Raw genomic sequence first — 15395 nt, forward strand, 5'->3', positions numbered from 1 at the left:
AAAAAGCCTAGGAGACTCTGGTGGCACTTCTACTGTAAGATCAGATTTCCCAACGTTAGCACTGGGTCTCTGGGTTGTCTCCTTCGCTCGTCAAATCCTTCGAAGACGTGTCTCCTTTGTTTTCCTTTTTCTTTTTTTCTTTTTTTGCAACTGAGGGGTGGTCTCGGTTGCTGGTCCCAAATTTTCAGAGCTAGGGGTGAAAGATGGTTGATGGCATCTAAGTTGGATTCAACTCGCTCAAGCCTACATCGAAGGGCAGCAAGTTCAAATCTGATGGAAGATGCTTAATCCTACAAAGAATTCATATTTGGCAAACTTTATTTTAGCCGTTTGACTGCAATCATGCTTAATCCTTTTCCAATTTTCATTTATCATTTAATTGTCGGCAGACAGTTTGGATCGTTTCACACAGTTCAACCTGCTTTCTGAACACATTCATGCCTGTCTTATAACGAGACAAGAATTAAAGAATATAATGTCGAATCAACGGCACAAGATAAAGTTCCAATCACTAGGCATAAATGATAAATGGTAGCCAATCCAAGGGCTCAGCTACAATTCCACATATATTTCAACAGTTATCCTATACTAATTTGCTAAATGGATTCCGCCAAATCTATGTTGAGGTTTAACATACTGATGACACCCAATTAGCAGAAGCCTCAATAATCCCCATATTTTGCAAAAGAGACAGGTAATATTGCCAGAAGTGACTGTCATTTCCAGGGCAGTAAAGATTAAATATTATTCCTTTAAATGAATGTAGGGCATAATTATCTATATACAATTTATTGATCTGAAAACAACTAAATTAACTATTGCAATATCTGTCAAACGGTGCACTTCTCCATATAGAGAGCTGCTATAAACCCCTGCAGACAAAGAAATCCTACCTATAAAGAACATTGGACAATTTTCTTCATGTTCTGTGTAACCATTGGAACATTATAATATCCATATCATCTAACAGGACAGTTTCGATGACTAACAGGGTTTGGCTTTAAAAAAGAAGACCAAAATATAGTGACCAAAAACAATCTTTTGGTCAAATTCAATGAGAAAATATAATCCCCACATGAGGACCACCAAAAAAGCAATTGCTGAACATTAAACTATGATATAGTATAATCAAAAAGAACAGAGATGAAATTACGCTCCACCAGTTGGACACTGCAATATCAAGGGCTCATGCAATGGCTTGAACAGCTCTCTCGAAGATAACTTCAGCAGAAGAGGCACGATGAACAAGCAAATGATCAGGATGTGATAGCTTCAACTGGCTGAAGAAGCAAAGTCACAAAATTCAGCAGCATTCAACTAGGATTAGATTAATATAATGCATTAAATTGGAGAATTTGCTTCAAGTATACAGTAAGAATGAGGATGTTGCAGGCAAGTACACTAGGAGATCAGGAACAGGAGTTAGGACTTACAATAAATGCCTAAAGCCTAACTCAGTGTCTAAAGCTATACATGCACTTTATGGCAACTACCCAGATGCCTAGAGTGCATCTCGGATCTTAGACAAGGCCAAAGCATCCAGCAGTTTGAAGTTATGTTGAATGAAAGCTTTACATATGTTCTAATTTCATTGTAACATAAATATAATTACGAGTATTATTGTAAATTTGAAAACTACTGTCATTTCTTGGCACTTAATAGTACAATTACAGTAAATTGGTAATGTGACATCACTTTGATGCATAAGTAATAGTACAAAACTTTACTCAAGATGCTTTCTGGCAGTTCTCTCACTGAACTTTACCTGCTTCATCCAACTGCCTTGATATCATCATAAAGTTGATTAACATTATAGATTCGATAATAAATTAACATTAAAACCCATAGTGACCAGATATGAGGAGTAAGGTCCCAAAGATTAACATTGTGGTTCTACAAAACAGGGAAAACATATCATGTTCACATCTGATTTATGAGAATTGATCCACTGATAGGAAGATATGGATGAGATTCCCTGGCATGACATATCATCTTGTTAGACATAATTGTGGCTGAAGCTTTGGCAATTGTCCAGTTACAAGTCATTGGTTTTTAGCTGAAATCCTGGCTTGTATATACAATGCTCGAAGAAAACATTATGAAGTTTTGATCTTAGGTACAGATCTACCAATGACAAGCAAGCTGCATTCAAACTTCAACAATGGGTGGCAGAAACTTGAAATTATTTCTCATTCCAGATACCATAAAACCAGCTTTTCATGGTCATCATTGCAAGAGTCGAATAAGAGTCACATTGCAACAGTTGAATAAGAATCCGCAAGAGGAAAAAAAAAAAAGGATACAACTACTCATGCAGGGAAGTTAAATCTTATCAATGGATACAATCATATTAACACATGTACCAATATCCTATCAACAAAGACAGAAAAAGATATGTGCAACAAAAGCACAAGCTTTTCAAAATTTAACTGAAATTTCCTCTTTGTTCATTTATGTTCTCGTATCTATCATTTCTATGCTTTCTAGCATGCTTTAAGTACATGCCTGTCTTCTTTGCATTCTATTAATTTATAATAAAATAAGTTTTCTGGATTCATAAGAGTCAGTTAACAAGGAATGCAACGAATAAAAATGAAGTGTACAGGCTCAAGAGCATATGGTTGATCTCAAAGGTTTTACATCTCAATGCTAGCTCCTGTATCAGTACCTTGTGTGTGTGGCATGGTATGTTATACCCCTTCACTGACACATGGTAAGCATGCTAAGTCAGCCAATAGCATGTGTCAGTATGGTACCATGTCGAGCCTCTGTACTATACCCCATATGCATGGTACAATAGTACATAAAACCTTGGTTTATTTCATGTTAAGAAAATTATGGTTCAGTAAAATCAAAGCATGGATTGTAACAACCCCCCCCCACCTCCACACACACACACACACACACACACACAAAAAAAAAGAAAAAAGAAGAAGAAGAAGAAAATCAAAGCATGGATTCATGCCTGAACAGACGAGTTTATACACTTATGTGCATAGAAAAAGCAAGCCAAAAATTCATGTTATTTAGATTCTTATATCAAAATTTTTATGCAGCATTTCATTCATATACCTGAGGTATCGACCTGCAGGTTTTTTTAGGTGAAGACTGCATACAACTATGTTGGCCAGTGATTCTGCATCTTTGGAATCCTGCAGAAAACAAAAAATCAGAACCTCTTTAGTCCATTCCACAGTGCAACTAGTCCTTTATAAGTCATTGAAATAAAGCAATACCTAAACAAAAGAATATAAAAGCACAATATAGGATGTTAGAGCTTACCCTGTTAAGTGCTTCAAGTAACAGGATTTCAGCTTCATCAAAGCGACCCATGTGCATACGACAGACAGCCTTACCATTCAGAACCAAAGGAGTCACCTGGTTCTTCTCAGAGAAATCTTGGAAAATAAGATATGCCTCCTGTATCTTTGAACCACCCTGCATTGCAAAGCAATATAATTTCGGTCCATATTAAACAGTTAAGAGTATCTCAAAGTAAACACACAATTCAAATATATGTATATATATAAGAAAAAAAGAAACCTTACCACCGCCAAGTTTACCCATGCATTCGCAAGTTGTGTCAGTGTATGGTCTTCATCAATTTGTAGCATGATCTTCAGTTGTTTCTCTGCATAGTCCGACCTGTGCATCTTAAGGTATATCTGAACATTCAATGCATGCCTGCAAACAAGCAGTTCGGTCAAATCACTATAGTTTTAAGTGTTGTTTGGCGGCAGGCATTAGTAGCATGAAAAAATCAGTAGTTGCAAGAGCCAAAAATTTTTTTCATGCTCTAGTGCATCTAAATATGCTCATGGCATTTATCATGCATAAGCATCCTTTATACCCCATACATTCTAACACCTTTTATATCATCATACTATTCAAGCACATCAACTGCTTGAAAGCATTTCTCACATCACAATCTGTAGTCCTGCACCTTTGTTTTTCTTCCACAAAAAAACCAAGAGCATGATAGTATGGATGCACTAGGAAAATAAGTCATATTATGAGCTGCCATCTATAAAATATGAATAAGACTACTTTTCTTCCATTGATTTAAATGAGTTTGACAAAAAATTTGAATCCAACAAAACATCTAACACTATGCAAATTAACAAAATGACCAGGCAAAAAAAAGTTCGTAATCCATGAAAAGTGGGTTCTGAAAAATCTAGCTTGGATTAACATGCTCAGGTGAAACAATTACAGAAAATATGGTACTAATAGAAGAAAACCATGGTTCAACAAGGTTTCTAATCTGTGCTCCAAGATAAATAACAAGTAATCAGTGGAGTTGCATCACTTGGATACATCAAGTGCAGCTTAAAGGACAAAGGTACATTTCAGGTGCATATATCATACATCTAGCGCATGACTCTATGCTATCAATTATTCTTTTGTTTTTTGTTTTATTCATTAATTATTTGAACAAAAAGAGTCAAACAAAATAACAAAAAGGACACCGGTTAGGTCAACCCACTGCCATCACTATTACACAAACAGATTAAATATCTACTATTACACAAGCACAGAAGAGCAGAAAAAAATTATGGTGGGATTTCTCCATTTTATGACTACATATTCAATTAGAATTGATCAGTACAGAATGGCATGTAGACATAAATTTCGACTTTTGAGGTAGTATCCAGCATGAACCAGCTTTGATCAATACAGAATGGCATGTACCCCTATTTTTTCAAATGAGCCCACATCTAGCATGATGGAGAACAGAACCCAGACTGCGACCACCAGGCAATACCTTATTCCATAGAATAATATCAGTATATTCAGATTTTTATATGGCCTAAGAACAAATTCCAAGTCATTACCTTCCACCTACTGGTGAGCAAAAATAGGCAATCCAACAGAGTAACCTTGAAGTCATGCTACCCAAGTCCCACCAACAAAAGCAGCAATACTTTAAGCCAACCAGCATAATTTCAAATTCATATTAATACTAACTAAAACCTTCCTACACATCATATACATACAAGAGAATGTAACTTATTTTAGTATTATTCCATATTAATACCTAAAGTGGTACATGAAACAATTTGATAAGATTTATGTCTAACAAACTTATTGGGAGATATGTGATTATCCCTCTCTTTGTAATGGAAAATTAGTCCAATCTCAAGATACCAAATAGAGTGTTAGTGGACTTGGCATGGGCCTAAATCAGACTAGGCTGGGGCCAAGTAAAATTAGTTGTTGACCAAGACGAATTTGTATTTCTAAGTCAGTATATTCAGGGCCTACAGAAAGTTTTTGGCTTGTTCTTTGTTTTTATAGCCATATTATCCATTTGAAAAAGAAAAAAAGTAATCAGTTTCACCTGATCCCTACTTTGTACCGTCTCCTTTCCTCTTCTCACCACACAGTTCTCCTTCCCCCTCCAGTCTCCCTTTTTTCCTCCTCTCATCTACTCTCAACTTGCCTCATCCACCACCACAATCCTGCCCAATCTTTCCCACCATATGGATGGCTACAAGTACGTAGCATCACCTACCCCGACTCAACAAACCTATAGCCCCAATCCCCTGGCTCACAATCTGTCTCCCTGCTCGAAATCTCTTTGTTTCTCTACTCTCCTATCTTCCCACTTCCACCACTACTATCACATCCCAATTTCCATATCCTCAATCCCAAGGCAATAGCTTCCTCATTTGGTTTTATGCATTGAGTCCGACTGCAAACATCTTACACAGGACTTGCCCACCTCCCACCAGGGCTTTTGACACATACCAAAAAACAAATTAATAAATAAGAAATGCTAGGCCCAAACCTGGCCATGACTGGATTGAGCTCTGAGATTCAGGGCAAAGCTTGAACAGTGCTCAAGCTACTTGTTCCTGATCAAATCCCTGCTTGTTATCAACCCTAATGTAGTCCTTATAATCCTTATTTGTGAAAAGCCAACTGTAGTCCTTGTCTAATGAAGGCCTTATTCAAGTGTTTTGTAACCCAATAAGGGTTGCATTGAAATCCAAATAAAAAGTTGCACAAATCAGATGGAGATGATAGGAGTTATAAGTCCATCTTTTCTACATGAATAATTCAATAGATAATATTTACTTTGCATGAATACAATGACATCTAAAATTGTTAACAAAGAGATTTCCGACTAGCATACTAATTATTTCATCCAGAATATAGCCAACAATTAAATCATTATTTTATTAGCAAGGAATCACCACAATTACATGCACCACATCCCACAATTTCAAAAGATCCAATGCAGTCTGTCACACACATAATCATATGAATGTAGAAGGAAATATTTTCTAATAGACATAATAAGGGGGTATGGGACTAACAATTCTAGAGTTCCTCCAGAGTTTGTGTGCTTAAGAACCTCATTATAGTTTTGTTCATGCATGTAAATGATCCCAGCAATCAGTCGAAGAACAGGGTTGTTTCCAATTGCTGCATCATGCAGCCACTCTTGGAGACTCACAATAGCAGATTCCTTGAGAAAAAAAAGGCAAGAAAAAAAAATCTTGAGAATCAAGAAATGCAAAGACTAAGCACAAAAAACAGAGCAAAAAGACAAGGCACAGACCAAGCTCATAAGCTATATTCCAACGTATGTATAACTATACATTATGTTATATACATTAAATGCAATAAAGATGCAAAGGTTAAATCCTCAATAGGGTAAGAAAAAGATAAAGCACAAAAAATGCATAAATAACAAGACTGGATATTTATGGGAAGGAAACTGTTTGCTTCTGGTGATCAAAAAGAAACAAACAAAGGCCTCCTACTAGCAATACAATGGATGAGAGAGAGAGAGATCATCTCCACCAAAGTAATTCTCACACTAACTTAAAGCATTCACCATCTAAAACCCTCTACAGATTTTAATATTTCTATTCCCCTCAAGGAAACCAATTTCCCTCCCATCACATTAAACTATTTAAATATCATTCACCAATAAATCTAAACAAGCTTTCATGACATCCACCCACCTAACATTTTTGCAATCCTTTTCTAATGTAATTGATTGAGAAATGGAAAGAAAACTATAATCCAACTAGCGAAAATTGCAAAAATAAAAAACCAATCAAAATGTAAAACTAATTTATGCCAAATATATATTAAACATGGACACCTTGACTGTCATTTCTTCATTTCATGGTATACCATAAAGCAATTTTCTCAAGATTGATGTCAGACTTTTCAAGTTTTGAAAATATTCAAAAGCACTGCAAAGTTAGATTTAAATTTTTTTTAAAAAAAAAGGAGTATATCTTTTGACATGAATCAGGATACTCTAGATCTCAAATATCATAGCCATGTAATTTGTTATATGCAAAATATTCATGAAATGTCAAGAAGATATGCTACACAATAAATTGATGCAGAATTGATTTTTTTAACTTTTTATTGAACAAACCTTTATTTGGATGAATGAAACTATCAAAAAAAAAATTTTAATTTAAAAAAAAAAAAAAGGCACTCAACAACACAATATGGTCTAAAGGGTACCCAATGGATTTCCTTGATTTTATAATTTTGGCCAAAAATTTTAAAATTAAAGCCAAAACTATGAAGCGGAACCAAAACAAATCAAAACTTCCTGGGCCCAGCCAAAACCAAGACCAAAATCAAGTTTTAGACCTTTGGCATTGTTTTACTAGAAAAGATAACATTTTCCAGCACCATTCATTTTTCCCTCTTACCTTTATTCAAAAGACCATATTGATCCAATAACTAGTTCCTATCCCATGTAATGTTGCATTTTTTTCTTCCATCTTATAAGTAAAAGAACCCAACATCAATAACAAACATGAGATTTTTTAAGACCCAGTATCAAAGAAAAGATAGTTCATATTCTGCTTGGTTAGCAAAAATAGGATTTGGCTGGACCATATTAATAGAAGAGGAAGCGGAAACATAAGAACCATAGTTTTTAATAACAAAGGATAATTTCTTCTATCATTTTCTAGTCTTCTTATAGAACAGAATACATACATACGTACATACGTACGTACGTACATATGTGTGTGTGTGTGTGTGTGTGCATATATACATATACATATGTACACATATGTATATGTAGATGCATATGTATATATGTGTGTGTGTGTGTGTGTGTGCGCATACGTGTGTGTGTGTGTGTGTGTGTATATATATATATATATATATATATATATATATATATGTATGTATGTATGTATGTATGTATGTATGTATGTATGTACGTACGTACGTACGTAGTATGTATGCATCGAAAGAGTGATAGAGAAAGAGAGAGTAGGTCGATCTTTCACCCTACCAGAAAAGTGTTAGATATTCATTTGCCATGTATACTAGGATAATGTTACAATGGCAACCTTGACCGATCACAAATCCAACTAGATTCAGCCCTATATTGATAAGACATGTAATCAGCATAGTTGAAAACAAATAGGACAGTTGACCAGTCAGAAATCTAGCTTGATTCAGCCTTATTTCAATAAGGAATATAATTTGCATAGTTGGAAATAAATAGGACAGCTAAAGGATTTTTATTTCAGTTCGGAAATAAATAAGCAGATCAACAAATAAAAGCAATAATAGCTAATCAACGGATCAGCAAATAAAGCAATAATGGCTAATCAGCAGATCAGCAAATAAAGCAAGAATGGCTAATCAGTGGAACACCAAATAAAGCAAGAATAACTGAAATTATAAACCAGCCTATTATTTTTCTTTTTATTTTTTTTAATAATATAGCTAGTGTAGAAGGCTATAAATAAGCCTGACCAGCCACCCTTAAGGGGCATGGATTGCCATTTTTCTCTTATTCCTTTTAATTTTTAGTATTAATATTATTGCCTTCAGAGGCCTTCTCATCCTTGAATTTAAGATACTCTTGTTAGGAGAGTATAAATCCTAACAATTTGATATCAGAGCCCTACAACGATCCACTCTTCTTGCTGATTTCTTCTTCGATGTTCATGATCACTTCTCTGATATCTGAACCTATGATGAAGAAGAACGATGACAAAATTGAAGGCACTCAAGCTCCATCAATCAAACAATCTCTCCAAAAGATATTATCCTCCATCGATGCCTTAGCGTGACGGCTGAAGAAAGTTGAAGATAATCAAAGATTCTTCAAACTCTACTCTCTGGTGCCTAATAGTGTCAGACAAATGTCTTCAACCCCGATGCGGCATACTTCAACCGGATCCCTCACAAATGCGCAAAATATTTCAGGCAAAAGTAGGGTTGCACAGGTAGATGCTTTTCTTCTGTCTTCGATTTTTATTAGAGAAGGAGATGTGGTGTCCCCACAAGTCACCGGCCCCTTTATGGGTAGGGGAGGTGCTTCGGTGCAGCCCCACATAACTGGTGCACCTTACGGCCAAGGAATAGTATTGGGACACGATAAGAAACCCCTTGTTCCTACTTTCAGAGATTTTCTTTCAGCAAACCAGTAGTCCAAAGGTTTGCATAATCAGCCCATCTTCACCTATGCATTACCTTCGCAAGACCTATACATAGGCAAGAAGTATGATGATGAATACTTAGACTATGGGCTGACCACCTTTACCACCAAGGCCGGCCCGTCTACTACTGTTTTGGGGCAGCAAAGGACTTGTTTCGCACTTCCACAGCTTCCAACTTTTACTCAAACAGAGATACCAACAGCCCATCATGAGGTTCTACCTCGATAAGATAATGATGGCCGAAATCTTTATGATCATGGCAGTGGACAACGAGAGACTGCAGGGAACAACATGGGATTCGAGCGGACTCCTTTGCGCCAACCCCGGATTCCACGCGAGCATCGCTTCCCTCAACAAGCAATGCAACCTTAATCTTCAAAGATCGATTTTTCGAAGTTTGATGGGAAGACAAACCTACAAGTTTGGCTTTTTGCTGCTAAAAATTATATCATATGTACAAACACGCCGAAAGATTGTAAGGTGGCAATTGCATCGCTTTATTTGGAAAAGGCCTCACAATGGTACAAATGATATTTTACACGAATGGGGCAGCCGGCGTGGGAGGATTTCAAGCAAGTAACCGAGACACGATTTGGATCAGATTGCATGATGAACTACATGGAGGCACTTCACCAACTCCGACAGAGGGGATCCGTTGGTAACTACCAAGCTGAATTTGAATGGATCTCTGATATACTGCCCAACCTCTTCGAAGATGCTTTGATTGGCTCTTTTATTGATGGCTTGAAGGAGTCTCTACAAGTGGAGGTATGAGCCTATGAGCCTACATCGATTTTGGAGGCTTACAGAGAAGCAAAAGTGGTGGAGTCTTAGTTGGCTTTGATTGTCCCATCATATAAAGCTCATCCACAATCCCAATTTCAGCCAGCAAGCAACTACAACAATCAACCAGCAAACACGCTTGCTGGCTGACCACCTTCAAGGCCCTTCCATGGTGGGTCGGCCACTAGTGGAGCCAATAAGACTCCGACCAACGCAATGTGAAGCTTTACCACCTCTCAGGTTGAGGAAAGAAGGAAAAAGAGACTCTGTTTCCATTGTGACAAAAATTGGAGGCCGAGGCCAAAGATTCAGGTCCCAATGGGACATCGAGATAAGATATCATCCTATGCATCGCAACAGAACCGTCTCGCTAGCGTCTCAATATCCCAATCGAAAAGTCTTAGGACATCCTCTGTCCTAAGTGTCAGGACAGAACAGGATGGCGGAGCGTCCCATTCTGTGAAAAATCAGGACAACCTCATCCTGCAGGATTTAAAACCTTGATCGGAGCATAAATGCAAAACTCAATGTACTTGGTGATGTTCAACGACGAGCATTGTGATGTCGAGGAAGCCTACGACGAACAGTCACAAGAAGAAGGCGAGGAGGCATTATCTGAAGATTTCGAAGAGCCCGTGATGATCTTAAGAAGAAACGAGTTGAAGGACCATGATGATCTCATCCTTCGCTTTTCCGATATTGGACCTGGAGGACAAGGTGTCTCAAAGGGGCAGAGAGTTGTTACAGTGGCAATCTTGATCGGTCATAAATCCAACTTAATTCAGCCCTATTTTGATAAAGCATGTAATCAGCATAGTTAGAAATAAATAGAACAGTTGATCGGTCACAAATCTAGCTTGATTTAGCCCTATTTCGATAAGAAATGTAATCTATATAGTTGGAAACAAATAGGACAGCTAAAAGATTTTCATTTTAACTTGAAAACAAATCAATAATAAATCAACAGATCGGCAAATAAAGTAATAATGGCTAATCAGTGGATCAGCAAATAAAGCAAAAATGGCTAATCAACAATATCAACAAATAAAGCAAGAATGGCTGAAACTATAAACCAGCCCTGGCCATTATTTTTCTCTTTGTTTTTCTTATTAATCTAACTAGTGTAGAAGGCTATAAATAAGCTTGACCAACCACCCTTAAGGGGCATGGATTGCCATTTTTCTTTTATTCCTTTTAATTTCTAGGATTAATATTATTGCCTTTGGAGCCCTTCTCATCCTCGAATTTGAGAGACTCTTGTTAGGGGAGTATAAATCCTAACAGATTAATTTTTTAATATGATTTTATATGTTCACTTTTGCTGATAAAATATAGTAAAAAAGTAATTCGATAATTTTAACTGGTGAGTCTAAAAGCTTTTCCTTTTTTTCATTAATTGATGGAATTGCCTTGCTAAAGATTTTGCAACTACACTACTCTTCATGAAAGAAAAGAAAGAAACAAGTACAAACCTGGTGCAATTAGCTAAGCAAAGGAGGGTTTCAACTTTCAACTTTCAAGCACATCTTTTGCATAAAAGGTAAGAAAAATTATGTAAACGTAATATAAGCAGAAAATAAATTAAAAGTCTGCTACAGCTTGCTGTTCTCTTCCTTTTATTAAGAGAGAATGGAAAGTGAGTTGAAACATGTGGCAAGTAGATTCAAACCATTATCTCCAAGATCAAGAGTGGATTCAGGTGTAGGAATGGGGAAGCAGAGGGCAATTCAAGAAATATAGATTAAGAAAGCACTTGAGAAGCAAGTGCAAGAGTCAGAATAAGAAGAGTTTGAATAGCCAATATAGCATCATAGTACAATATTTCTATCACTAACCTTGAAATACAAGCAGGGTACAGCTGAGAGATAATGCCTCAATGCATGAAATTGAAAAAAAAAAAACTTTAATATGTGAGAAGCATCTAGGAAACTCTTAGAAGCCACTAGGCAATTTCTAATCAGTGGTTCTTTAATATTTTGTATAACAAGTTTTTGTTTAGTTCCCATGTCTTTATTCTTCTCTTTAATTTACAATTTTTAAAAAGCAGATAAGATCAATTTATCATAAGGGTTTTTAGAAACTTTGGAACTTCCTAACTAAAAGAGATGTGTTTCCCAATAACTATCAAATATTGCAGACACGGTTGAAATCAAAAGAAGCCAAATGATAATGCATCATAATCATAAATATTATAGTAATAAATTACTAATTTTATTTTTCTTTTATTTGAGCTTCCATCAATCATCTGAGTCAGAAATTTAGGTTCCGTGACAACTTTCCTAATGTGAAGAATTGAGGTAACGTCCCTATGGATACAACTGCCCAAAACACAGAACAGCTAAACATTAAAGAAAAGGTCAAAAATCAAGCTTAAAATGCAAGACTTTACATGTTTGGAAATTATAGATTCAAGCTATTCATGCTTCATAATAGACCATCATCACTCATCAGTATAAATGATATATCTCAACACCTTGGCCCTGCATATTGCATAATTTGTCACCCAGTGCTAAAGCCTGATGCATTGATGAAGGGTAATTGCCCTAGGAAACATTGAAACAAAAAAAGAAAATCATTCGGGCACTCAAATTAAAGGCCAGTCAAAGGCATATACTACAACAAACATCATAAGTAGTGGATACCCATTCCTACATTGCTATTAATCTATACACATGCTGAAAATGCAAAACTTACAAGCACAACCTTCCAACATTGGCACTTAGGAGCATATAATAAGTGATTCAAGCACTAGGTGCAAACAAGTAAATAAAAATGCAGCACGTAAACACACAAAAATAACATGCAGCAGAGCTATTCATGTGACTCAGCCAGACCAAATCTGAAGAAATGACACTCCATCGCAGCGCAAAGTACCACATAATACAATTTGATATGCACTCATGATATAGACTAGATGTAACACGATTTGTGATACATCTCATCAGTGGTGGTAAACAACTAGTCCAATTGACAGTATGGAAGTACAATATCTGATCCGAGAAAAAGCACCCCACAGAAATATATTCAGTCTTTCAAAGAAATGACACTCCATTGCAGCGCAGAGTACCATATAAAACGATTTGACATAGATCTATGATCTAGACTAAGTGGAACACAATTCGCAACACATCTCATAAATGGTGGTACACAGCTAGTCCAATTGAAAGAATGAAAGCACAATATCTGATCTGAACAAAAGAACTCCAAAGAAACATACTAACGACCAAAATCATATTTTGGCGAGAATTTCATATCAGATCACAAGAAATAAACAAATCCATGACAGATCAATCGGTTTGGGTTTCCCTGCTCTAGATCCAAACAACCAGACCTAAAAGTGAGTCCAACCAGATTCAGTTCGGGTACCAGGGAAACCAACCTTGTCTCCGGCGAGGTAGAGGGCGAGCAACTTGACAGCCTGGAGGGCAGTGGGTGCCGAGGAATCAATCTCGCTGATCACAAGCTGCAGAGGAGCAGCAGATCCCGGGGATCAAAGAAGAAAAGAGGAAGCAAGAGATCAAAGATCTGGAGGAAATAGAGGAAAAGGCGACCTGGTAGGAGCCGAGGGCGATGTAGGAGCGGTAGACGAGGGAGTCGCGCTCGACGGCGTCGTCGGGGGAGAGGTTGGGGATGTCGCTTTTGTTGATGGCGTCCTGGTACGCCCCCAAATAGAAGCTATTGCGGAGGCTGAAGAGGCGGTCGGGGCCCGACGACGACGCCATTGCCGCGGATCCAGCCAACGAAACGAAGCACCAAGGAAAGAGAAAGTGATAGCAGGTGCTGGAACAATATTAGGAAGCGCAACATGAATTGATCCAACCCGACCCGATAGGCCGATCGCTTGTAAAGCGTAATCTGAGTACTACAAAAAGTCAACCTCCACTTTGATTTCATTATTTATTTAAGAATAGCAGCAGTTTTTTTTTTTTTGATTACACAAAGAACAATACTAAGTGGGGAAATTCTGTGTGCACCATAAATAGCATAGAAAATTCAATATAAAGCACACCGCTTCATATAATTAGTTCATATAGTCATCATTTTTCAACGTATATCTGATATAGAGCACACCACTTCATATAATTAGTCCATAGTCACCACTTTCCAATGCATATTTAATGCTTGTAGTTTCACTATTTCATTTGAAAATTTTGAATGACGAAAATATCTTTATTTTTTAAAAAAAATTATGACATCCTATATCCGTATTATAACATCCTGTATATAGAAAGTCATAATTTTGATACAAGATATCATAATATGCCACAGAATGTCATAATTTTTTTCAAAGAATAGAGATATTTTCATCATTCAAAATTTTTAAATAAAAAAGTGAAACTATAGGCATTAAATGCACGTTGAAAAGTGGTTGAACAAAAATATCCTTTCTATATTATAATATCTTGGGCTATATTATGATATCTTGAGCCATATTATGACATCCTGTATGCAGAAAGTCATAATTTAATACAGGATGTCATGATATACCACAAGATCTCATAATTTTATGAGCCATATTATGACATCCTATGCATAGGAAGTCATAATATGCCACAGGATGTTATAATTTTTTTTAAAGAGCAGAAATATTTTAGTCATGTAAAATTTTTAAATGAAAAAGCAAAACTGCAAGTATTAAATACGTGTTGAAAAATAGTGATTACGTGGACTAATCACATAAAGCGGTATGCTCCACATTGGATTTTCTACACCGCTCGTAGTGCACAAAGAATTTCTCATAATAAGAGTTATTATGGGATCATACTATCTCAGCTACTATCCTCGAATCTCACCTTCAAATATACTCTTCGAATCGACAGTGATACCAAGGAAGATCCTAAATGATGAGCATCATCAAGACATCCTGATAATAGAGTGGACAACTTCATCAGACTTTATCCCCAATTACATGTCCAAAACATCAATATGCCGTCGATGATTACAGCTGAACGATGAGACACAACTACTGCACCGCTTTCCACCGACGGTCCATCCAACAAAGCCAGGTAGAGTCATACAATTATCTGCTCTGAATGGGTCTGTACAGCCAGGGTGCCCATAATGGCCAACCCATAGCAATTCGATGATGTGGTCTGTCGGGTCCAAATATTAATCGATGCCGTCTAGCACTTGTAGTAGACTACAGAGCAACGGTAGCCCCCCAGC

At 36.7% G+C, this 15395-nt stretch overlaps 1 protein-coding gene across 1 annotated transcript; it reads right to left on the reverse strand.

Annotated features, from left to right (window-relative positions):
- Window positions 1-913: 913 nt before the first annotated feature.
- On the reverse strand, window positions 914-14003 carry LOC105049139 (coatomer subunit epsilon-1). The gene is made up of 7 exons (XM_010928704.3): window positions 13781-14003; window positions 13609-13692; window positions 6324-6475; window positions 3549-3684; window positions 3283-3438; window positions 3073-3152; window positions 914-1280 (listed from the first exon to the last, which is right to left on the reverse strand). The coding sequence occupies exons 1-7, from the start codon at window positions 13949-13951 to the stop codon at window positions 1187-1189; spliced, it is 873 nt and encodes a 290-aa protein (XP_010927006.1). The 5' UTR covers window positions 13952-14003; the 3' UTR covers window positions 914-1186.
- Between the last annotated feature and the right edge of the window lie 1392 nt (window positions 14004-15395).

This window comes from Elaeis guineensis, chromosome 7 (assembly GCF_000442705.2).
Source record: "Elaeis guineensis isolate ETL-2024a chromosome 7, EG11, whole genome shotgun sequence".
NCBI lineage: Eukaryota > Viridiplantae > Streptophyta > Magnoliopsida > Arecales > Arecaceae > Elaeis > Elaeis guineensis.